At 39.4% G+C, this 24,997-nt stretch overlaps 2 protein-coding genes across 7 annotated transcripts in view; one reads left to right on the top strand and one right to left on the bottom strand.

Annotated features, from left to right (window-relative positions):
• Window positions 1–22: 22 nt before the first annotated feature.
• On the bottom strand, window positions 23–17,091 carry mars1 (methionyl-tRNA synthetase 1). Of its 2 annotated transcripts, XM_085407538.1 has the most exons (22): window positions 16,832–17,091; window positions 15,393–15,483; window positions 15,057–15,135; window positions 14,637–14,768; window positions 13,297–13,372; window positions 12,930–13,114; window positions 12,487–12,596; window positions 12,285–12,401; window positions 11,880–12,083; window positions 9,638–9,839; window positions 7,103–7,177; window positions 6,673–6,843; window positions 6,106–6,201; window positions 5,201–5,318; window positions 4,792–5,005; window positions 3,297–3,428; window positions 2,890–2,994; window positions 2,450–2,645; window positions 1,795–1,866; window positions 1,483–1,509; window positions 1,060–1,191; window positions 23–546 (listed from the first exon to the last, which is right to left on the bottom strand). In XM_085407538.1, exons 1-22 carry the CDS (start codon window positions 16,932–16,934, stop codon window positions 397–399), a joined length of 2,787 nt encoding a protein of 928 aa, XP_085263664.1. In that variant the 5' UTR covers window positions 16,935–17,091; the 3' UTR covers window positions 23–396. The 2 variants fall into 2 exon arrangements, with proteins under 2 accessions (XP_085263664.1, XP_085263665.1); XM_085407539.1 differs by lacking the exon at window positions 1,483–1,509 and having other exon boundaries at window positions 16,832–17,090.
• A 297-nt stretch (window positions 17,092–17,388) lies between these two features.
• Window positions 17,389–24,997, top strand: part of arhgap9 (Rho GTPase activating protein 9) — a 46,877-nt gene continuing 39,268 nt past the window's right edge. For all 5 annotated transcript variants that reach the window (XM_085407536.1, XM_085407534.1, XM_085407535.1 and 2 more), the window contains exon 1: window positions 17,389–17,645. The gene's annotated coding sequence lies outside the window, so the exon portion shown is untranslated. The remainder of the gene's footprint in view (window positions 17,646–24,997) is intronic.

The raw sequence follows: 24,997 nt of genomic DNA, 5'->3' as shown, positions 1-24,997 counted from the left end.
TAGCAAAACAAATTTCCAGAGGATTTATATATATATAAAAACATCTTTAGATGCACAACACACCTTCCAACACTAATATCGTATGCTGACTTTATCACAGGGAGAGTATAAAATCAGTTTCTTTTGGTGTAGGGATTTGGAAAAAATCCCTCCATTCTGTAGCTGTATTCATTTGACTCTCTCTTTGTCGGTTTTCATTTCCCCGTCGGCCAATCCAGCATTTCATTAGTCCTCAGTGCCAATACCACATTGTCTTAGATCCTGTCACGGCTTTGCCTTAAGCTAATACCCATCTTGCTCTCTCTCTCTGTGTACATCTTATTCCCGTTCTCCACTATCATACCTCGACCCATACTTAGACTAACCTCCATCCTTTTTTCTTTCCCTTTTTAAATTTCACTTCTTCTTGCCCTTTTGAGGTGCAGGCTCAGGGTTCTTCCCCTCAGCCAGGGCTAGCTGTTTCTTAAGGTCCAACAGTTTGGCCACCTCTGCTGTGATCACGGCCTTCTCTGCTTTCTGGGCTTTGAGTGCTCGGACCTTCTCCCCCTGTGATGAGTAAAATTAAACAGTTGTTGAGAATTTCAGAATGAAATCACAAAAGCAACGATTTGTAGTTTTGCAAATGTGCGTTTTTGTCTGCAGAAGGACGTCGCCCTAAACGAATTTCCAAATATTTGACAGCAACAATCGTGACTGAAAGTATCTTGTAACATATGAAAAAAAAAATTCTATTATAATTTTTTTTTTAGAAATCTACAAATTACAAAAAAATTTTCAAAAAAGAAATAACAGATTTTATACTTAACGAATAAATTCAGCATGTGCAACAAATGTTTGGTGTATGTGCGTTACTTCCGGAATGTTAGACGTTTTTGTTCTTTTGCGGAAAATACAGTACGCTTTGTTATCCAGTTATCAAAAAAAATGAAGAATAAAACGCTACATTCAATTTTTATTTCAAATTATTCAAAAATACTGATTACAACGCCGCTTAACATGGAAGAACCGCATTGGCTTTTCTTAGATCAGCAGCGTATTTAAGGCGGCCGGCGCTCTCACCTGCTCCGCCACAGCCTGGGTGAGCTGCTTGGCTTTCTCCGGGTCCACTTGGTTCACCGTCCCCACCTCAACAGCTACAGCAGGAGCTGGCACAGCAACAGACTGAGCGCTGGCAGCGTTACGAACTGTTGTCTGAAGGTGGAAACGGAGAGAAGATGTTTGAATCGAAGGCATTTTGAGGATTATTTCTACACAGTAATTACTTCATTTCAAACAACACTACTCATCACTCAAAATGCAAGTGGGATCGTATGAGTCAATGAATGGACAATGAATCACAGGAGACACGAGATGATGAGTAAAAATACAAAATTTGAGGATGTGAAATTAGCAGCTAGTGTTAGTGAAGGCATGCGGTAAATCAGCGCTGACACTCGAGAACTACTGTGGACTGACTCTTCACAAACAAATACCACTCAATACCTTCTTCTTAGGTGGTTCGTCTTCAAGCTAGAGGCAAGAGGGTTTAGAAAGGGATTATTTTTTATCTATATGACTGATGCTTAATACATAATTTAAACATTTGCGGTGTGTTTGCGCTATATCGTGTTTTAAAAAGCGGGCAGCTCAATTAAGTACAAATTATTTTTTATGACAGTCTCACAGACACCAGTGAACAGATTTAGATTATCAATTCTTTCTTATTTCATTATTAATTAATATGTTGAACCTATATTACTACGAGACCCGAATGAACTCATGCACAGACCATTAGGTACCATAAACATCAAATACCTGCTGTCCACCAAATTTCTTCTTCAAAGCTTCAATCTGATCCGCCTCCAGTTTCTGGAATAACGGACTGACCTGGGAAAAACGAGTTGGCAGAGGCAATAAAAAGGTAAAAATTAAAAATATATGCAGGAATTTTCAAAAGTTTGCAATCGTCGATCCAGCCTAAGGACAGTATATCTGAAAATTTAACCTGGAGGCTCTGTGCTCATCAGTGAACAAAGAGGATTATGCAAGTAAGTAAGTACATAACTATGTATGAGAAATCGGCAGCGTTTCCGTGATGCCGACCACCACACGGTGAATAGCGTTACACTTCAAACAAATGAGAATATTTGTGTACATGTAAGCGTCCAGATACTTATCCGAGGACAACAACTGCAAATCATTATAGCAGTAGTGTTGGACTTGAGCCTCAGTAGGCACAAACAGATCACCACAATTATACCTGAAGGGACAAGTGGCCTGAGAGAAACTTGCTGCTTGCTCGAAGGCTGAGGCCTCCAAACACAGCCTAGGCTATTATTCTTTATTATTCTATTGTTCTGCTCAGTTGACACACTGTTGCATCCTCATTGTATCACCCAGCATTAACAGATACGTTCCTGTGTCTACACATGTACAACCTGTGTGTAATACGTGTCGCGGTTGTACTCACCGCGCCAATCCGGTGGCCTGCACTCAGGGAACATACAAAGGTGCCATTGCCTTCTAACATGGTGTTGATGCAAGATGGAGGGGCGTTGAGTTGATCCCTGATTGTTTGGCTGACCGCTGGCATATACGGGGAGAGCATCACCGACAGCAAGCACGCAATATTCACAGACACACCAGTCACCGTGCCTGCACGCTGCCTGCAAACAGAGGATAAGTAAGTCGACATCTATAGGTCAAAATGGACAGAAATTAGATCTTAAATACATTTTTTCTACAAAAAATTCAATTTAAGACATTTTGTCTGAGATAAATCAAATTAATTTCTCCTCTAAACAGAGATGTTTACTATTAAAAAAAAAGTCATTTTCCCGTCTCTGTTTTATTATAAAATAAAAATTTGTGACTAATAAAATGTAACACAAATCCAGGTACAGGCCTCACCTTTCTGAATCTCCTCCCTTGATCTTCTTCCAGGGTTCATTGACCTGAATGTACTGATTGCCGTGACGAGAGATATTCAGGATGTGTTTCAGCGCATCGCGGATTCTGTGACATATCATATCGATCATTAAGAGCGCGACAATGACAGCAGGACGATTTTCATCAATACTCGAGGCCCAGTCTACTCACATAAAGTTTCAGCTTGTGATATAATTGACAATTTAACTAGTAGTTCAGAAAATTATTTGATAATTTATTTGTACATTTTTGAGTTTTAAATCACTGTGTAAAACAAATTCAAGACAACAGCAGCTCTAAAAAGGTCATTTTAATTAAGCTGGCATGTTTCTGTCTAAATGCTAACATCACCCCACTGCTGTTGCTTGTCACTGCTATGTGATTCTTACTTGATTTTGTCCATGAGCTGGATGTACTGCTGCAGCTCCCAGCTCACCAGAGCCAGAAGCTTCTTATCTTCCTCCTGTAGCTCCATCACAGGCACACAGCCCTCAAAGAACTTGGTGACAAACATGCCGGCTCTGGAGAAGAAAGCGAGAGGAGGCTTTTTACAAAGCAGATAATCAACAGGGGTCAGAGGAAAATGCTGGAATGAAGAGAGACGAAGCGAGAGACTTGGGGAGGGGGTGCGAGAGCAAAACGAGGGAAGGGCAGGTTGCTAGACTTGCTAATTGTTTATAAATTATAGATTTTGTTGCCATATGTAATTGCAATGCTCTCCTTATTTAAACCAACACAACAGTGCACTGCGTGGAGTCGCTTCTCAGTTCCTTGTTTGCTTCTAAACTGTAGCTGTGTCTGGAACATGTCATTTTTGATATGAGTCTTATGTGCGCATCAGGAGGACGTTCGTGGTGAGAAAGTTTTTGTCGTGGCTGATGCAACACACTGTTCTATATTTTACACGTCTCTTAGCCTCTGAGGAAGGTCTGCGAGACCAAAATGCTTTGACAAGAATGTCAAATTTACAATGAACTGAGATTCTGATGTGTGAACAGAAACTTTGTGTGTCCTAAGGGTTTTCATTCAGGGGGAATAAAGAAAAATATTATTACTGGTAAAATGAGTGAGTCTACAGCAGTATTTTTGCTAGTAAATATGGGCATTTAGCCATATTTGTTTGTTAATTGGCATCAAAATATTTTTAATAAACAGCATTTACATGGTACAAAGTCTTCTATAAATTTGTATGCGTGTCTAAGATGGACCCACTGTCACTAATGATGTTGTGATTCAGGGGTTGGATCCAGGCAGGACAGAACTTCTTTTCTGAAGCAGAACACTTACTCCTCCAACACCTTAGGCTGGTTGCAATCTACAAGATATTTTCGAACCAATTAGGGATCAGCATTGCTGCCCGAGACCAATTTTGAAGATCAAGGTACTTTGGGAAAAAAAAGCTGCTGAGAAAAATCTTTGATGTGGGATTTAACCCTGATCTTTTAAAAATCATTTGAGGCGATGTAATTGGGGCTAAATTACGCCATCCCAAACAAATTTGGAAAACTGGGTGAATCTCTTGTAATAGTTAAAGTACAACAATCTGAAAAGTTCGTTGTTAATTGGACTGGATGACAGTTTTATTGCATATTTACTTTCTGAGTGAAACTTCTGCAGAGACTGTGAGCAACTTGAGGATGTAGACTGCCCCATTTTTTATATCGCTAGTGGTTGAGATGAACTAATAACATTATAAGAGACAGCTTAAAAAAAAAAGACCCAGAAAAACAAGTATTTGTATGTAATAACCTAACATGAGACTGGTTCGAGTTTGTTAGGTTTACTGACCATTTTCAGATTCTTAAATTTCTCTAAAGTACATTTTATTTGTAAAACATAAAAAAGAGCAGGAAGTCCCTTTAAAACATCTTGGCTTTTACCAACCTGTTGATGAAATTGCCCAGGTTGTTGAGCAGTTCAGAGTTGTTCTTCAGAGCCATGTCTGCCCAGGAGAAAGCTGAATCCTGTCCCTCTGGACGCACATACAGGAGGTAGAATCTCCACACATCAGAAGGGATACCGGTGTCCTTCGCCATGTCTCCAAACACACCCACACCGCGGCTCTTGGAGAACTTTGTGTCCTCATAATTCAGATATTCTGAGTGAAAGTTACAGCACAGGTTACTGTCAAAACCCAAAGCTTTGACCAAAACGCATAATTACCCATCCAGTAACACTGCACCCATGTTTCATTCATGTGTTTTAAAACAACTTCAAGCATCTGCTGAGAAAACCAAAATCACACAAATACTTAATCAGCCGGCGAAATCAGTCAGTTATAATAAGTGCTTACCTGTGGCAATGAGGTGGTTGACAAGAGTGTAGTTGTCCTGGGCTCCCAGTAGAGAGCAGGGGAACACCACACTGTGAAAAGGCACATTGTCTTTGGCCATGAAGTTGTACAGCTCCACCTGGTGGCAAAGAAAATACAGTGCACTGTGAGGGTGACATCATATTAGATCATCATGAGATCATCCAGTTCAAAGAGGACTTATCTGCTATCCCCAACCCCCCTCTCTGCCTCTCTCTCTCTCCTTCTGCAAATACAGAGCATCACACACTCATAAAACGGGATCAATCCCAGAGTTTTAGATGGAGAGATGAGCCAGTGAGTGAAGAAGATAGTGATGCTTATGTGAGCAAATGCCTGACTTTGATTAGCTATCAGATTTTAGGTCCATTGAGCAGACATGCAAATGAAGAAGCTAACTAAAGAGTACTTGCTTCCTGTTTGACGCTTGTGCTAGATATGTAATTAACTGTGTGTAAGGTTAAAATAAATGTTAAATGGTTCCTCTTTAAAAAAAACAAAAAAAACAAAACTAGAACACAAAGGGCGATCCTTAAATAAAAATGATCTAGAAAACTATATTAAGACTGAACATGTTGTGCATTACATCTCATAGGGCAAATCTTGATCAGCCGTATATATCCTTCACCACAATCTCTTGTGTACAAATGATAGCCGTGGGAGTAAAACTAAACGCTAATGTCCTTCTCTGTTGCACATCAGAGTTATATGGAGCTAGGAAATACACCACGTTCTAATGAAAAAGACCAGATGGGGGAGTAAAAAAAGCTATTAGATCCATTCACTGTGGAAAAGGGGACAAAAATCTGTGCCAAGCTTGTGCATCAGTACTGTCTACGGCTCATGAATTTTGACATTTGTTGGGGTCTGGGCTAGGGGGGTGGTACCTGATGGGGATTCTTCCACCACTTTTCCCATTCGTTGGTGTAGTTGGCCGTAATGGACAGATAACCAATGGGGGCATCAAACCACACGTAGAACACCTACAAAGACAGAAAGCGAGTACCAAATGATAAGAGTCCAAATTTTCTGTTTTGTTACAGAAACTAATAATGATGACAAAAGGAAAAATAGAAAAAAAATTGAAAGAATGAATTCTAAGGATGCACAGAGACCTGATCAGAAATGGCATCCTTGGAGTATTTGTGTGCAAGAAAAAAAAAAGTTCCAGAAGTGTGTGCTAAAAGTTATTAATATGTTTTGATAAGCCAAACCTAAAAAAATCTGATATTACATATTGATATTATGTATTATATTTCAGTCACTGCAGCTTTTGTGACGAGGTTATGAAGCACAAAGTCATTTTAGTTGTTAAAAACACGACTTTAGATATGAAGTCAAAGAGAAAAAATTGATTGGATTAAGCATGTTTTCAAAGTCTGCAGAAATACCAAACTAAACATCAAGAAAACGAGATCTGTGATGTAACCATTTCCTTTTAAATAGAAGCAGACCTTCTCTTTAAAGTCAGCGTGAGGTACTGGTGTTCCCCACTGCAGGTCTCTGGTGATGCAGCGAGGTTTGAGTCCATCTCTTAGCCAGGAGCGAGTGATCTGTTTGGCATTTGCTGTCCAATCTCCTGTGCTGGTTGACTTCTCCAGCCACTGCTCCAACTGACTTTCCAGCTGCACAGGAGAAAGAGGAGAATGAAAATGCTGACAAAATACACCCAGTGTCTTAACTCTAAAGCACAGCTTTTGAAAGACTAAAGCTGTTTATATAATAACATTACCGCAGGGATAACTGCTTTCCACAAGCTGTCTTTCAATGATACCTTAAACTTACTAAACTGGATTACTTTGCCTCCATCCCTGTGACCAAAGAAGCACTGTATGAACTGAGAATGGACGGCTCAGGGCATTCAATGAAGTGTGAAAATCATACCTTTGGCAGGTCCAGGAAAAGATGCTTAGAGGAGCGGATGACTGGAGTCTGCCTACAGACCTTACATTGAGGTTCCTGGAAGAAAACACGGCCAACACCGATAATCATTGATTATAGCAACATTTGACAAGAATTTTTACTCTGAATTTACCAATTTAATTTTACAAAAATAATTTTATGAGTGTGAACGCAGCAGTACATTAACAACTCTAGAAAGTCTTCTAGATTTACAGTTTTCTACCACAGGGGAAAATAAATATTGTAACAGAGGCATAATATGCGTTCTCCAGCGGCAATCTAAAAAGCCCAGAAACACAAGTGATGCATACTGGCATATTTTAGAAAGGGTACTATAATCTCCAAGTACATTCCCGAAGTACTAGGAGATTATTTTTCCATTAATATTTATATTTTCATATTAGCAATGAGTAAAAACAAAAGAAAACCAGAAACAGTTTACATCATTATATCATATTTTTAGTTCCCAACACAATATCGCACAAATCCTTAGCACTAACGTTACTCAAATGAATCCAAACTCTGACTATAAAAGGACAAAAATTACTATATCAATTTGTTAAAGTATTTGCAAAAATGTATACATATAAATATAAATGTGAGGCTTCTTAGGTGCTGTAAGAATGATGACATATATAATGCCCATATACCAGTATCCTTTCCAAATGTTGCCAATATGAACAAAGGCAGTAGAATTTTTAAATAGTTTTAAAGACAAAAGACAGTTTATGAAAGTTTGACTTTCTTTGACCTTGAAGAAGAGATCAGAGGTCCAAAGTATTGTGATATTTAGAGTCCTCATACAGTTGATCCCCAGTATTCACAAACGTCTGCTAATAGCTGAAATTCCCCTCTAGACCCCTTCTAAAAACACTTATTTACCTATTTTAATAATTGAAACTCCAAATATGACTTAAACTATCACTTAAAAAAAAAAATCATAAAAAAAAAATGTATTTGGTCATAAAAATAAAGTGAAAATAATTCAAATGTTTTAGATGAGACTGAAAATAAAATTTATAAAAAAAAATGTTTTAGATGTGCTCTACAAAGAAAAAATCAAAAAAAAAAATTTTTCGAATAGGCGAATTTTCTTTTTTTTTTTTCTTTTTTTTTTCTTCATCCATTCGTTTTTATTTAGTTATCGTCATGTTTTTGCCAGAAAAAAATAGTTGTTGAATAGGCGAATTTTCCGCGAATAATTTGAAGTTACGTTCCACAGAAAAATCTTTTTGTTGTCAGTTTTTGACAAATAAATACCGTATTTCCCGGACTACAAAGCGCACCTGAATATTAGCCGCACAAGCTAAAATCAGGGGAAAATCCTGTTTTGTACATACATTAGCCGCACCTGACCAAAAGCCGCAGGTGTTTCAATATTGACTTATCATATGTAAGAGAATATGCACAAAGCGAATTGTCAGGAAAGAGATGGCTGTTTGGAGACACACCCCTTTTATTAATATTTTGAAAATCAAGTTATGGGTACATATTTGCACATGTGCTGTGCTTCATAAATGAGTAACAAATGTAGTACATAACAGTAACCTACAGCACACCAGAAAAATAGATTCAGACTACCTTTTAGGCTCAGGTGCAGTGACACGGCTTTAACAAGAAGAAAAGTCAGTCATTCACCACCATCTTCCTGCGCACTAAAACCACCAAAGTCCTCTTCTCCAGTGTCGGATACGAACAGGCTCAGGATGGCTACGTCATCCACTCTCAGCTTCTTTCCTTCGTTGTCACTTTCAAAACCAAAGATAATCCTCATTGTCATTGTCAGTGTCGGAGTCGAACACCCTCTGAAGGGCCGTGGCGGTGTCCTCCTCTTCATCATGCAGCAGTCCAGCCCTTCGAAATCCGTTGGTGATCGTGGATGTTTGCACACTTTTCCACGCTGTCAGAATCCACCGGTGGAGTTGAGCACAACTTGCTTTTTGCAAGTTTATCGCCGCTCGTCATCCACGACTCCCGCTGAACGCATAGCGCTACTTTGAAGTTTGTTTTTCGCGCTACTTGTACGGCACTATGTTGCCTGGCGGATGGACATGTGACCAACATACCACTCTTGAACCCCGATCCTTCCGCCAGGCAACGTAGTGCCGTACAACAGCGGAACAAACAAAACAAATCGTCTTACGATATCACAAAAATCATGGAAAATCTATAGAAAAGCCGCACCTGACTAAAAGCCGCAGGGTTCAAAGCTTGTGCAAAAAGTAGCGGCTTATAGCCCGACAATTACGGTAATTGAAAACCTAGAAAAAAACGTAGTGAACGTTTGCTAACATGACCCCACTCCCCTACAAAGCCTTCTTAGACCACAATCAAAGATTTTCAAGCTTTCATGTTCACAGACAGAATCCCACACACACAAACACTACCAGAAACAAAAACATAGTAATTATGTGTGAGTTGTCAAGAACTTTCTTCCACCACAATTCTCTCTATAGTCATCAATAGTTATGCCCTCTACAATGATATGAGACGTACAGGCTGCTCTTCCACACTCACCCTGAGGTCCACAGCATTGATGAGTCGTCCACACTTGTCACACTGGTCACCACGAGCTTCAGGGTAACTGCAGTGTGGACAGATACCTTCTACAAAGCGGTCAGCCAGGAATCGCTGACAGTTTTCACAACGTAGCTGCTCCACTGTGTCTTCTATTAGGAAACCACGCTCATGAAGTCGCCAGAAAATATCTTGAGCTATCCTGAAAGATTAACAGAGGAACAAGATGGTTAAAAGGGTTTCTTTAGGATTATAGACAATGACCTGTGTTAGATACAGCGATACGGTCTTATGTTGAGATCATTTATTAAAGCCTGATCACAGTTTGGGGAGTTTTTTTGCCAGCATGGATCAATGCTGCTCTTTTATGTTGGTTAGAAATGGACGTAAACTTTCTCAGCAAATATGGCCAGGGAAAAAAAAATACATAAGAAAAAAAATCAAGAGAAGATGGTTGGTTGATACTACTGAGTGATAAGAAAAATATGAAGCAAAAAAAGAATTAAAACAAAAAAATCAAACAAACAACAAACCCCCCCCCCCAAAAAAAACGACAATTCAGCTGTGGGCTGGTAAATGTAAAATCTAAGGCCTAACCTCCTTTCAATGGATCAAGTCAAAAGCCTTTAATCTGTGGGCTGTTTATTTCTCAAAGCACACTGCACTGGTGCATGGTGCTTGATGTCTTTTATGTTGTACTTTATCAAAGCTAAGGTCCCAAAACAAGAGTTTTTATCTTTGTAGTCCTTGTCAGTGTGCAATAACTAGAATTTAGGACTAATCTTTCGTGAAGAAAAGGCCATGCCTCAGAGGTGTGACTCAGAGATCCCACGATACGATGTTACCATAACGTGATATTACTGAAATTGTGGACATTTTGCATTATGCTGAGTACTGGAATAACACTTACTATGAATTTTATCCATTTTAACTGCAATTTATCTCCTCAGAGTTAAACTTTGTCAATATCTGTGTTATCCAATAGATACAAAGTTGAAGTGATCTTTCTTTGGTAATGCTTTTGCTACAAAACGTTTTAAGCCTCCCAAATGTTGCCATAAGATGGAGTCAGTCTGCTACCAGTCTCCAGTTGAATCTAATCGAGCTGGCAATTACATACAACCGGTTTCTGATTACACAGCAATTAACACAGCAATAAACTGTCAAAAAAATAAATTAAAAAAAAATCCCCACCCATGACAGCCACCCATCCTTTCACAAATGTTTCTAGCAGCAGTCTGCACGACCAGCTGACGAGTTTTACACACCTGTGGCCATGAAAGTGTTTGGAAACACTCGAGTTCAATGATTTGGATGAGTAAGCAAATGCTTTTGGCAAAATAATATACAACTCAGCATTTCTGTGTATTATTTAAACACACAGAAAAAAGAAACAATTTGTGTTGTTAGTGCATTTAGGAGACTAGACAGAGGGACAGAGGGCGAATGGAGGAAATGGTCTGGGGTGGACTTGAACTTAGTCCCTCTGCAGAACCTTTGATGCATGAGTCGCCAGGTCAACGCATATTTCCACCCTTTACAGACATTTCTAATTACAGAATTCAGTAAAGCCTTGGGAAGTAGGCAGTAGTAACCTACATTTAAAAGCCATGCTGTATAATCTCTGAGATTAAGAGAAGTACAGTTTATGGTTTATGGTTAATTTATGGTTAGACTTCCACTACTGGTATCTAGGGCAAGATTATACTAATCCGATGTTAGATAATTTTATAGTATACGGAAACACTAATGTTTTCATTCATCAGACCCACATCCAGCCTATGTCAGGACTCTGGTCAAAAAAACATGATCTTATATTCTGCTGGCTTCTCTGTTTAACCTCCTAAGACCCGAACTCTTCCACGGCATGCATTTTTAATTTCTCTTTGATATCTGGGCATATTGGGACCTGATGAATGTAAAAAAAGAATTACCAGATTTTTTTCCCCCCGATTTTTGTTTCTAAGAAAAATCAGAGCCACATATGGGGATATTCGTTTAAAATTCCGATAGAACAGTAGCAGTACAATGTCCTCGTAAGTGGATATCAGGCCATTGTTGAGCAAAATTTATTATTTTGGTCTAAATAACCCAAAATGTGATGTCCACATATGTGGACGCCAGGTCCTAGGAGGTAAAAGATACTTGTGTTTCTTGAAAGAACAACCTTGTCTTAAAGTACCAATTTAAGAATAGACTCATTTGTTCTCACCCATGTCCTTGGACAGGCCCTCTCACTTACTCTGTCTGCTTCTCGGTGGTGGTTCTGCCAAAATAGTCAAAGTCAATCTGGAACCATTTGTAGATGCTGGAGTGAACAGCGTGGTACTTGTCACAGATCTGTTGGGGTGTCAGGCCCTCCTCTCTGGCCTTGTTCTCTGTAGCAGTGCCATACTCATCTGTGCCACACACAAACAACATATTCCAGCCTCGTAGGTGGCCATACCTAGCAGAAGCAGATGGAGTAAGGTGTGGAAGAGTTATGACTCAAAGATGATGAGTGAAAAAACATAGAACAAGTATACACAGGCCTTTCCATTACACATCTACAAGAATGTCTGTGTATTCAGGTACTGTTTGTAAAGTCTGCATTTGCTGAAAGGAACAATGATTGTTTTTCCAACAGATTACAAAATGTAATTCCTACCTGGAGAAGACATCAGCACTGAGGACACAGCCAATAATGTTACCCAGGTGAGGAACATTATTGACATAGGGCAAGGCGCTGGTCACCAGGACATTTCGCTTGCCCTCCTGAGGCAAACTAGTGGGAAAAAAAACAGAACTAAATTTTAGCTGGCCTTAACAGTATACATGTGTGTGAAATGATGGTGCCATTAATAACTTACATGGGGTGTTGCTTTTTTGTAGCTGGAGGGCAAGTGTTCAAACCCTTACTCCAAGTGAGAGCTGCTGCTTCCATCTCCTCCTCTGAAACAACACGCTCACCTCCTTCTTCCTAATCAAACCAGGAAACAAAGACAATCATTATCCACGACATATTCTCCGCTATTATAGCATCATCTGCTATCCACACATTCACTGACTTCCTATAAATGTGTGTTCTAACATTTGCTCTTAAATCTGACTGACACTTTTAAAATACTGTGCTTTCAAAGAGTATAAACCATGTTTGTGGAAGTGCATGCGTCTATAGGTTAATGAAAACCAACAATGATAAGTTTTCCTAGAAACCTAATGTGTTGTTTGGAAGAAAGGCACTAAATTTATGCCTCTCAGTAAGAACACATTCAGTCTAATAGTTATCTCGATGATATACTGTTGCAGGTACCTCAGCAGAGTTGCTATTACATGGCTGTGTCTCTCTGCACTGGCTGCTCTGAGGAGCAGGCTGCTTCTGCATATAGCTTTTCATGCCCTGCAGACCTTTTCCCTGTAGCACTTTCTGAGCAGCAGACTGACAAGCGTTCATAGCAGCCACACGGTCAAACCAAGCCTTCAAAGACTTGTGTTCACCTGAAAAGAGATCAGGAGATGGAAGGTGAAATTTTGTAAAATACGTGAAAAAGAGAAATCAGAAATTAAACATTCAAAGATTAAATTGAATGAAAAAGTAAGTTAAATAAAGCAAAGCAAAAGGGAAATAGCCAGCAATACATGTCAAATAATAATGGATTTTAAAATGCATTCATATTTACCCAGTGTTAGTGAAGAATCAGATAAAACAGGAAAGAATCCGGCCCACAAAACAAGATCAGCAGCGGAAACAGAATCCTGAAACACAGCACAGTTAATTCAACATTAGTTTAAAGCAATTGCTAAATACTGTTTCTGAATTAACAATGTTTTGAAATCCCCAAGCAAAGGAGAAGAGGGATTCATCTTTGCACCTGCAACTTTCTATATAGAGAACAACCATGAAGGGGACTACTTACAGCTTTTATGTGCTTGCATCTCACTAAAAAAGTACTACACCTACAGCTAAGACTTCCTTGCTGTGTGCACTTACGGCACTTTTTCTTTAGTTTTATAGAAAAATGTTGCCAGAGGAGCCAGATCTGGCCCAATGGAGTTGCTCAGTCAAGCTCAGATAAACTTTAAGAGATATTTTGAACTTTTGACTTACTGACTTCTATCAAGTATATATTTTGTAGATTGAAAAAGCCTGAAAATGTGTTTTCTTTATTTTCTAAATGTACTCACACAATAGACTTTTCAGTCATAGCATTATGACCTCCTGCCTAATATTGTGTTGGTCTCTCTTTTGCTACCAAAGCAGCCCTGACAAATCGAGGCACAGACTCCACTTAGACCCCTGAAGGTGTGCTGCGGTAACTGGTACCAAGATGTAAGCAACAAAACCTTTAGGTCGTGTAAGTTGCGAGGTAGGACATCCTTGGGTTGGACTTGTTTGTGCAGCACATTCCACAGATGATTGATTGGATTGAGATCTGGGGAATCTGGAGGCCAAGTCAACACCTCAAACTCATTCCTGTGGAAACCACCGTTTCTTTGTAGCAGAGCTTGAAAAGAGGCCACAGCTGAAAAAGGCCACAGTCATTGGGGAATACCGTTTCCATGAAATGGTGTACATAGTCTGCAACAATGCTGACAATTCTGAGACCTTTCATTCAGAACCAGCATTACCTTTTCAGCAATCTGCACTACCAGCAGCTTGTTTGTTGGATTGGACCACATGGGCCGGCTTCACTGCCCACACATATCGTGAACTTGTGCAGCCCATGACCCTGTTGCTGGTTCACTACTGTTCCTTCCTTGGACCACTGTTGATAGCTACTGACCACTTCAGACAAGGAAATCCCACAAGAGCATTTTTCCTGCTTTGAAGACATCAACTTTGAGAACAAAATGTGAACTTGCTCCCTAATATATCCCACATACCAACAGCTGCCACAATGAAAAGATAATCAGTGTTATTCACTTCCCCTGTCAGTGGTCATAATGTTATGCCTGACTGGGGTATATTACAGGTAAACATGCACTGAAAAAAGAAGATACACAGGAGACCATACTGTACCCCAGTTAGATAAGGTGCGTTCCTTTTGCTCAAGCTTTGTTCCAAGACGTTTATGGGACCCTGGAGAACCTTGGACACCTCTGAACTCTTCCCCTGCAGCACTGCCATGTGAAGAGCCTGCTGCAATGCAGGCTGCGCAAAAAGGACAAAACAGGATTAATAACAATTTACCAAGCAAGTGTGACTGAGGTCAGAGAATTACTTGGACTGCTTAACGCTTGTTTCCGTACATTGTTCTTTTGATAGCGTGAGTTTTAATAATTTAGCAGCATGGATTTATATCCGCTTTTCCATGAGGTTTATAGAAGTACAGTAAGAGGATTCTGCACAAGAGAACGTACAAAAGCATGAACTGAAAATAGTTTTAACACAGCAGATTAACACCAAACTAAAAGGTCTGCTTATTTATGTAGAGTATACCTGAAGAACTGTGGCCTCCCATTCCAGCCATTGATCGCAAAGCTCACTGCATTCTTGTCCATTTACTTCAAACAGGTATCTAAGGGATTCAAAACACATGGTAAGAGATATATTTTATACTTGCTGCTAAAATGGGTAAAGCATAAAAACATAGTTTTGGTTCTATTGGTTGCCATCTTTATTTTATTTATTTATTTATTTAAGTTAAAATCCACTGTGGGGGTGTACAGAAGACAAACTACAAACTTTGCATCTTTTTCAAGCAAATTATTGACCTAACTGTATACTACCACTCATAAAGAGCCAAGCAAAAAGGCCTATGTGAAGTTTACTGACCGGCAGATGGCATTGGAACTGAAAAGGTATTGTCCACTGGGCAGGGCCAAAGCTGGCAATGTTGGACGGCTGAGGAAAGGCACCACCCTTTCTGGGAAAATGGAAAAAGAGACAAAACCTTTTAACAAATATTATACTCCTGGACTAGTTGGATTAATATTGTTTATTAAATCTAGGCGGAAAATGTAGTCACATGTTTCAGTCAGAGCACAGATTTTTAATAGTGGCTCACGAATGGTGGTTCTTTATACGGCATTATTACAGCAGACATTTATATTTTATTGCATTCACCTGAAGTAACGAGCAACATTTTGAATTTGGTATAAAAATGCTTTTTAAACTGTGTGGGTTTTTTTCACTGTCTCTAAGACAGTTTATATGCGAGTAGTCACATGCCAGATGGCTCTTGGTATTCATCTCTGTGATTCAAGATTAGCACCCATCTGGGGTTAGGATGAAGCTGGAGTTTGTTACTATTTTATTAGAAACTATTTCACAGAATACTAAATTAAAACTTACTGCTAAACCTAAGCAAGTTTTCCAAAGGGCCATTATTGTCAAGTATAGGTCAGAACTATGAGTCCCAAATACTCTACTAAAACCTCTCTCAACTGTGGAATGAAGTCGGGGTACCAGGAAAGAACCCACGGACACGGGAAGAACATGTACACAGCTGCTTTTTCTGTCTGACTTCGCCGTGCTAAAGGCTTTTTGGCTTCCTGGATTCCTAACTGTGACTTTGTTGGGTGTAGACAAAACCCACCAAACAGGAATAACAGTGCTGGACATGTATGCCACATCACATTTTGGCACACTTAAGTCTGCCTTGTGTCAGCTTTGGTGAAATATGTCCGTTTCACAGCAACAATAAAGCAATGAATAAAGAAAAACATGTTTCTCCAAACGTGTTCTACCTGTTGGCTTTTCTAATTCTGAGACAGTGAAATATCCTACAAAACATAATCATACCTAGGATAAACTCACACTGTTTATATATAGATATGTACTTTATTAATAAAAACAACACAGTCTTCTAACTTTATAATGGTAAGCTAATTCAAACAGACGGTAGCTGTAGCTGCACACTGGCTAAAAAACAAACAAACAAACACCCCGACATGAAGCTGGACAAGCAAACAAGTCTAAAACATGACAAACGAACGGTGATTTCCAGTAAAGCTAATTCTAGCCGCTTCTCAGACGCAGATATTGTTCTCTACATTCATTGTGACTGTCACTCACAGACAGATGCCACCAGAAGAAGGCTGGCTAACCAGCTAGTTCGCTAGTACACAGTCACAACCGTTAAAGGACAAGTTTAGCTCAGACCTGCATAAAACTTGCATAATGGCTAGCATGTTTTACCAAAACACTGTCGTTATTAGTTATAATTACAGGTAATTACACAGAGGAATGCTAACCTCACTAGGTTTTCTTACCATCGTGGTTGACAAACTGGACGCCGCACTGCACTCCCGTCGCTTCTAACGCTGCTAGCGCCTTCAGGCAGTGCGGGTTGCCTTCACTTACGAACAGATTCATTTGTCCGTTGGTTGCCACACAAACTAAAGACTGGTTGTTATTTTTTATCACTTTTAAACAAGACAAGCCGCTGCTCAGTAGTAACTTCGCCGGCGAGTGCTGACCACGCTGATGCAAACACTGTCGGCGCCGTTAAAAATGACGGGGATGTAGTTTTAGGATGTTTAACGAGCCGCTCAGAGAAGCAGTAGTTCCCTGTTTAGTTGACTACACCTCCCATAAACCCTTTCCCAAACAGTCATTTTGGCAGTAACGAGGTGTGCTTGCGCTTTGTTAATAGATCAACATCTCCGGGCGGAGTACACTGTTCGTGTTGTGCGCTCTCTGACGGAACACGCCGCAGAGTATAACGAGTGCCTTCCATCGCCACCTTTCAGCAGAGCTGATTGGTTACGCGTACAATCATATTGGGCCACTGTAACCAATCTTAAAACACCAAACCCGTCCAGCTCAGACTATTTTTCCATCCGCTTAAAGAGCGAGGAGTCTCCATCATCATGGGCTGCAGGGGTAACTTAGTGTCCATGCATGACTATTAATTAGGAAAAGTGCACCTCGGAGTTCTTTCTTCTGCTCCCGTTAAACGAATGATGTGAAGTTATCTTTACTCTTCCCACAAGAGAGGCAAAGCAAACTTACCGAGGCGCAAGTGCTTATATATCTACAGCGCGCTCTGGAGACATAACTCAGCAGTCATCACGTCGCTGCAAGGTGAGTTGTGCCCCTCACACGAAGATTGATCACTATTGAATTGTTTGCAGAGAGAACTCATTTTCCGCAAAAATATTTATACATTTTTGCAAAAACTATTTGTGATCCAGTTTGAATTCACTGTTATTTGTGGAAACACTGAACCACGAGATGTTCGAATTTCATTTGTAGGAGTTGTTGTTGCCACATTTGGCTATAGATTGAAACTTTCATTCCCACTCAAACATACAAAAGACAAATGATTTTTGTGTAATGTGTTTTATTTATTTATTTATTTACTGATTTCCTTTCTGCACCTTTACATTGATTATGCTTCATTTTTATGTATTTTGGATGCAAGCATTAATTTTGTAGGTACAATATGAGAATTATTCCACCTTGACAACAAAGTTTTACTCTTTGTTGTCAAAAAAATATGTAGGCAGGCCCTGTCAATTCTGCCTCTATAAATAGTTTACATGCCTACGTTTTCCAAAACAAACATCTCAGAACATGAGACTTTGAAACCACATGCTGTATATACAGTTATTACAACTGCTGAACTGAAACAAACCCACAAACGGCTAACTTATAGGCCCAAGACAAAAGCAGATTTTCAACCTCCAACCATTTCCTGCTGAAGAGCACTTTCCACTCTTCAAAGTTTCCTTTTCCCCTCCCCTTATACACACAGTATTGACTTCTCACTCTCCATTTTTCATTCTGTTTTCTTGACTAATTTCATTACTACGATTGTGCAGACACCACGACTCTCTGTTGGCCATCTCATCATCTTTTTAAAGGTCGCGCTGATAAAAAATCCTCATATCATCACTTTACATATGACACTTTTCATACAGAAATATTTGCATCCTGCTTCTGACACTACATGCGTGCATACAAGTGCATGGATGGGTTAACCACAGGGTGTGATGGAAACACTTTGACTGATGCATTGCATTTTCGCTCTTTCATAATCATTCTTAAGTCCGCGCAAAGCAGGAGATTTGCTCCCTTTTACGCCAGCCTGTGACGACAACAGGCTGAAAGATTATTCTCTGCTTGCAACTTTGCTGATTAAAAGCGCCCCCGTACCAGCATTAAGATGAGGGCTACAAGTTCACTCTAATTACTGCTGTGCTCCACAGACTGCTGTGGATGCAGTGTCAAAGAAAAGATTGAGGGACTCGAGCCTTTCACATTGTGGTATGTTACTTGTCAAAGTATTCTTGCTGCACTCTAATATCTCAGTAAGTCTGTGGGCAGTCTGTTTTTATCACAGTGAGAAATGTATAGCTGCTTATATGCAACATGCGGAGCATACATGTCCTTGCAGTAGCAGATCATTTGGTGCAGAAAGACCTCAACTCACGTTTGTGTTTTCTGCTGTGCGGACTGTTTCTCTATCTCCGGTTCCTGAAGACATCTGGTCCTGAAAAGCAGCCCTAAAGGCCCCCGAATCTACCATATGTTCTTTCTTTGGTGTTCGTTTATTGGTTTGTCTCTTGGTTATAAAGCACTTTATCCATGATTAACTTGTTTTAGCTTTGAACTTAAAATGTTTGTGTGGAAAATATATTTTATAGAGTGGTCGTTGACTGTTTCCCTGAGAGAAACCAGCCTCTGTTTTGTCCAGCCTTTTTATATCAAGTAGAAAATGTTGAATTTAATGTATTTGCAGAGGAAAACATGACATAGAGCAGCTGTTTAATCAGACGTAAGTCGTGCAGCAGGTGTAGTTTAAACTTTAATCAGTTTGCATTTTTCTTGCTTATTCTTTGATTAATTGTTTAGGTTATAAATACCACTCACAGCTGCTCGGAGATGAAAGAGTGAAGTCTGCCAACTGTCACACAGTCAAAACTGCTAAGTTCTATATTCATTTATTTTTAAATTAAAGCATATTCTTATGTTTGATGAGCTTAAAGAATTACCAATGTGATGTAAATAAGTCCTGTGATATAGATGTGATCTGTCCAGGGTGTATTTGGCCTCCCCCCCACACACGCGGTCTTTTTTAAATAAATTACTTGTACTTATACTGTAATAGTGGGATTTTTAGTGGCAGTTGGGTTCTCTTTAAGTTACAGTGACAGTGTAGTGTGTGGTATGTGCATGCCATAAATACAGTCATTAGTAATTTGTCTCATCTGCTTGAATAGAACAAAATCACGCTGGCTCATGGTGACATTATGCCATTGGTCGCCCACACCTCCCACTGTTTTCACTTCCTATCCTCACCCACCCGTACGCACATCTTTTGGCATCTTTTCATTACATTTTCATGATACATATTGTTGCATCCCATTGGAGAACAGCACAGGTCCTGATTTACCTGCTATACAGTGTCTATATGAAAGCAGTGCTAGCAGCTACGGTGTAATATAGCAGTGGTGCTTACATTCACATTTGTGCTGTGTTTTAATCCCATTTAATCCTGCTTGTACTTAAAGTATCAATGCAGTCATTTTTGCTTTCACTAGGCTGTGTCATGCACATGTAGATGTTAATGTGACAACAGGAACCAGACGTGCTAAGATTGCGTTAGTGCTGAGATGACTTGTTAATTTAAAAAGCTGCAGATAAAAAAATAATCAGCAATAATTTTAACCATTCTTAAAGGAAATTGATTAAAATTTGGTATTTGCTGCTTTTCTTTTTTAAAAATAAATCTAACCTAAATATTGGACCAGAAGGTCGTACACTTTAACTGATCACTTGACACATTGTAAACCTTATTGTTAACTGTGCAATGCCCCTTTACTAAACAAATAACCGCTTGAACGCTCTGAGGGCATCACAGCTGTGCCTCTGTGTGTGTGTGTGTGTGTGTGTGTGTGTCTCCTCTCTATACCCTTTGCCGTGGGATGTTTAGCTGCTCTTCCTTGCGCCTCAACACTATCGTGCTCACTTTAGCTACACACAGCTAAAAGTGGGTCTTTGACTTGCCTGATAGCTTTTGACAGCTCACTCTCATCCCCGGTGGATCAATGGAGCTCAGAGCTCTTCATTAGAAACATCAATGTACCTCACATTCCCACAGGCTCGGCAACAACTCACCAGCCCAGTCAGAGAAGATTCATTTTTTATTCTGTAAATAATAAATATTGACTTCCATATGACATTTGGTTTGGGAAATACGGTGAAAGAAGGCTAGCTTGTTTGCTCGTCATTAACTGATACTTAATATACGAGTATTAGCAATAATAAATTTTTTTATAGTCACCAACTACCTACCAAAAAAGCTCATTATTTATTTTGATTTACTTCATAAAGTATAGAAAATAACACATGGCACACATGTTGTGCTTCAGACAAAAAAAAAATAATCAAAAATCAGGGCTCCGCAGACTCGATGTCTTGCTTTATCAACCTTTATCGAGAAAATAAATCAGTCTCTTTAGTTCCTTATCACAATTTGTTTTAGTGCTAAAGTCCCTCCTCACATTAATCAGTCATTCCACTCACAGTGACAATTTTGACAAGTCATTTTTAATCAGAAACATATATTCTGGTTCTGGTTTCTCAAATGCAGATTTGCTGCTTTTATGTGTTCTCCTTAAAAGTGAATTATTGGCACTCCTGACAAAGAGGTTTTGCAGAGCCAAAGGAATGTCACCAACATACAAAAACATTATTTTTGTCAAGCAAGGTAACATGTAGCCACCATGTTTACACATGTACTCCCCATTGGTCCATTCTGAGCAAGGAAAAGCTGTAAAATGATCTTTGGGTTTAAATGTTCAGGAGATAAATCAAGCGCGGTTAACATGTCGCCTTGGACTGGAAGGTCTCTGTGTTTATTTTTCCCGTATTTTCTTACATTTGAAAATGAAATGTTGCAGAAAAATGTTGCTGCTGTATCTCATAAGTTGTGCTCATAGATTAAGCGATAACATTGTCAATCAGATTAAAAATAATTCTATGAAGACAGTTTTGAATGGTGTAATTTTATTGGCTTTAAAATATGATGTTAGTGTTTCCAAAACATTTAGTGCTGTTTCTTATATGTAAGCTGCTTACTGAAATAAGAAGCATTTTCATGCTTGTTTGGTACGTAAGCTAGAAGTGTGTTGGCAGTGTGTTTTTTACCTTGTTTTCTTCTGTAAAATCCAAAAGCTAATTAAAAAAAACGTGATACTTTCTTTAAAGACTGCCCCCTGGGCAATCATGCGCTACTCTGCCGAACTGGCACACTGGTTTGTCTGGTTGTTGTTTATATTCAAATGTGGGAAATGGGAAGTTGAGTAGTATACATGTGAAGTCTCTGAAGAAGTTTGCTATGTGTCGATGCAGGCTGCAGGGTTCATTGTAAACACAAGCATTGCATCAGCAAACCCTTGAAATGATGGCATCACACATATGCAATGCTGCGATGCGCAACAAGAAAAAGATAACACGCACTGGAGACACTGGAGATCGCAGTCGGTCACAGACGTTGTTGTCACAATGACAGTAGCGGGCTTGAGCCAATGGCTGCTCCGCTGTCACTTTCTGCTTTTCTGATTGGCTCAGTAACAGTTTACTCAGCTGATCATTAAAAGAATCCAGCCCACCTGTTTAGTCACATATAAGCGCATACATGCTTTCATACACAGATTCGTCATCCTGCCAGCACACTGGGAAACACAGTGTGTGTTTCAGTGTCTCTCTCTGGTCTAATCATCAATAATGCATGGCTCTGCGAGGATGAAAGGCTGTTTTGGCTTGAGGCATGTGTCTCATATGGAGAGAGAGACATCAGCCCTAGTAGTTATAACTGTACATCCATACACTGCATTCCTTCATGTGGCTGTCGTCAGCAGAGCTGCTCATCAGACAGCGAGGAGACCGATTTCCAGCTAAATGTGTAAATGAGCTCATTAAAGAGGGTGTTTTTTCTTTTGTCTTCATTTTTGCTGTAGAGGGTGTTTTGCTGAATTGACAGTTTAAAGATAAGGATTGATTGCTGTTTATATTGTGAAGACATTGAAACAGACCATGTTTTGAAATATACAGAAAATCTGATTTGACTTTGGCTGAAGCAGCTTTTACATTAATTATGTTTATCGCTCACTGCTGAAAGCAAGCATTAAATGCTAGCAGTTTTAAAGTGCAGTTTAGGCAATGCAACATACGGTTTGGTTAAGCACTGATTTTAGGAAACATTTGAGGCATCCCTGTGCTTATTTTAAGACAGCGCTGTGCTACAGAGCCCTTTAATGTAGGAAGTAATGCAATATCTCACTGATTGCAATACTTACCTGACTAAAGGTTGGAGCTCCAGCTGCCAGTGTAGCAGGCAAACTTGGATGCTTGTTTGCATATAGTGATGACACTGTGAAGAACTGAGATATGAAAAGTTATTTGGCTGACACAGTTATTAATTCAGCAGCCCTGTTTGCTTACAGTGACTTACTTTTTACTTATTGTTGTGGTAATTAATGTTACTGAGCTGCGTGTCTCACATGCAGCAACTTTTTGTCTTATTTTCCTGCGACGCCTTCGGTTATAGACATTTATATGTAAATACAGTACAGTGTACGTGCATGTGAGTGTGTGTTTTCTGTGTGTATACAGATATGGCAGTGTACGCGGAAACCCTTTGAAGTTCCTCATTCAGTCTATATTCCTCTTCCTCATGTCTCATCTCTCTTTGAACACCGTGTAGCCATGATTATTAAAGCCGCCTTCTTTCCACTTCAAACGTATGGAATGAATATGGATATGATATGACACCAAGCTCTCCACCCTTTACTCCTTTCCAGTCCTGCCATGTGGTGAAGTTTGATTGGCCCAGCGATTTCAAATCGTCTCCGTGGGAGATAAACCTGTCTTGTCTTTCAGACGCCGGAGCTGTTTGGAGCAATTATTACATTGATTATTGGAAATGATATGAAAATTGGGGAAAATTATTAAAACCATGTCTTACTTCTCATGTGCTTTTAAATATCTGTTATCTCTCGTCTAAATATATCGTTTATGACATTGTAGTTTGCATTTACTGTGTAGCCTCAGGATGTTTTCTGCAGCGTTATGGCATGTGGGTTTGCATGAATCCCTTAAAACATAAACAACACATCATTTATACTTCACACCAATGCTTTTCCAGATCATATGTATTTACAGCTTCCTTCGATTGTAGCGGGCCCTCAAAAACACAAACCAAAAAAGTTGCTTGCAGGTGTGCTGCCATACAAAATCATCATCACGTGCAACAGTAAATGAATCACTTGTAGATGTTTGTTTTTTTTGGTTCAGTGCTTAGGTTAAACATTAAAGGTAATCATATGAAGAAGAGGAAGAAGTGCAAAAAAACTGTCAACGAGAACAAATCATGAATAAAAAGAACAGATGTTGTCTTTATCGGGCAAATTTAAATGTGTTATCAGTGACTGCTTTCACGGCACTGAAAAGAGGCTCTTTGTTTTGAATGGCTTCTCTATAGCACGGCTTAGCTGGATAGGCCTATAGCTACAGTTTGTAGGTAAAGGACCTGCATGCCTGTTAGAATAGTGTCTTTTGAACAGATGATTTGAAGATAGTTGTTTGGCCATAGCTGACCAAAGATAGATTTTGAAAGATGTACCTCAAACCACTGTGAAGCATGATGGTGGAAATACTTAGCATTGCCTCGCTGCTTCAGAGACTGGGCAGCTTGCAGTTGGTGATTCAGCTATTAATTGTGCATCATACCAAAGAGTGCCTGAAAATAAACGTCAGGCCATCTGCGCTTCAAATGTTGACGCTGAATTGGAGGTGGACCTTTCATAATGATTCTATAAATCCACATTTTAATGGCTCCAAAAGAAGAAATCCGGGGTTAGGTTATAACATTGTCGAAAACATTTGAATCCCACAGATATTTTACGGGATTAACAGACAGTACATGCAAGAAAATCCCCAATCATCTTCAACTGAGGAGTGGCCATAAATTCATCAAGTAGCTGCAAGAGAATGGTGGACAGTTATACAAAAAGGATATCACAAGGTTATTTCTGCTGAAGGGGCAATACTGAAGCACTGTGTTCTGACACTATAGATACTTACTCTTTGGATTTTAGGAGGATGCATCTTGTGTCCCTTGATATATCGGTTTCGAATAGTTACATATTGTGTAATATGTCATGTGTACATATATCATGTACATATGATATACATACTACATATACATGTGTGTGTGTGTGTGTGTGTTTTAAAATGTGTATTTTTTGAAAAGATATGCATTTCAGAAGAAGTCATTTTAAATATGAATGAATGTTTTGGAAAATGTTTGACTAAAACATGCACAGCTACCAAGGAGGCGTATAATCCCTAAAGTACTTAATCCAGTGGCCTCTCCGGATTGCTGATTTGACTGAAACATACTGATGGTATAACGCCACGTCCTTCTT

The sequence above is a fragment of the Rhamphochromis longiceps genome, linkage group LG5 (assembly GCF_057381845.1).
Source record: "Rhamphochromis longiceps isolate RC_006_pf linkage group LG5, R_longiceps_female_GT1.1, whole genome shotgun sequence".
NCBI lineage: Eukaryota > Metazoa > Chordata > Actinopteri > Cichliformes > Cichlidae > Rhamphochromis > Rhamphochromis longiceps.
This window is presented reverse-complemented; position numbering and strand designations above follow the sequence as displayed.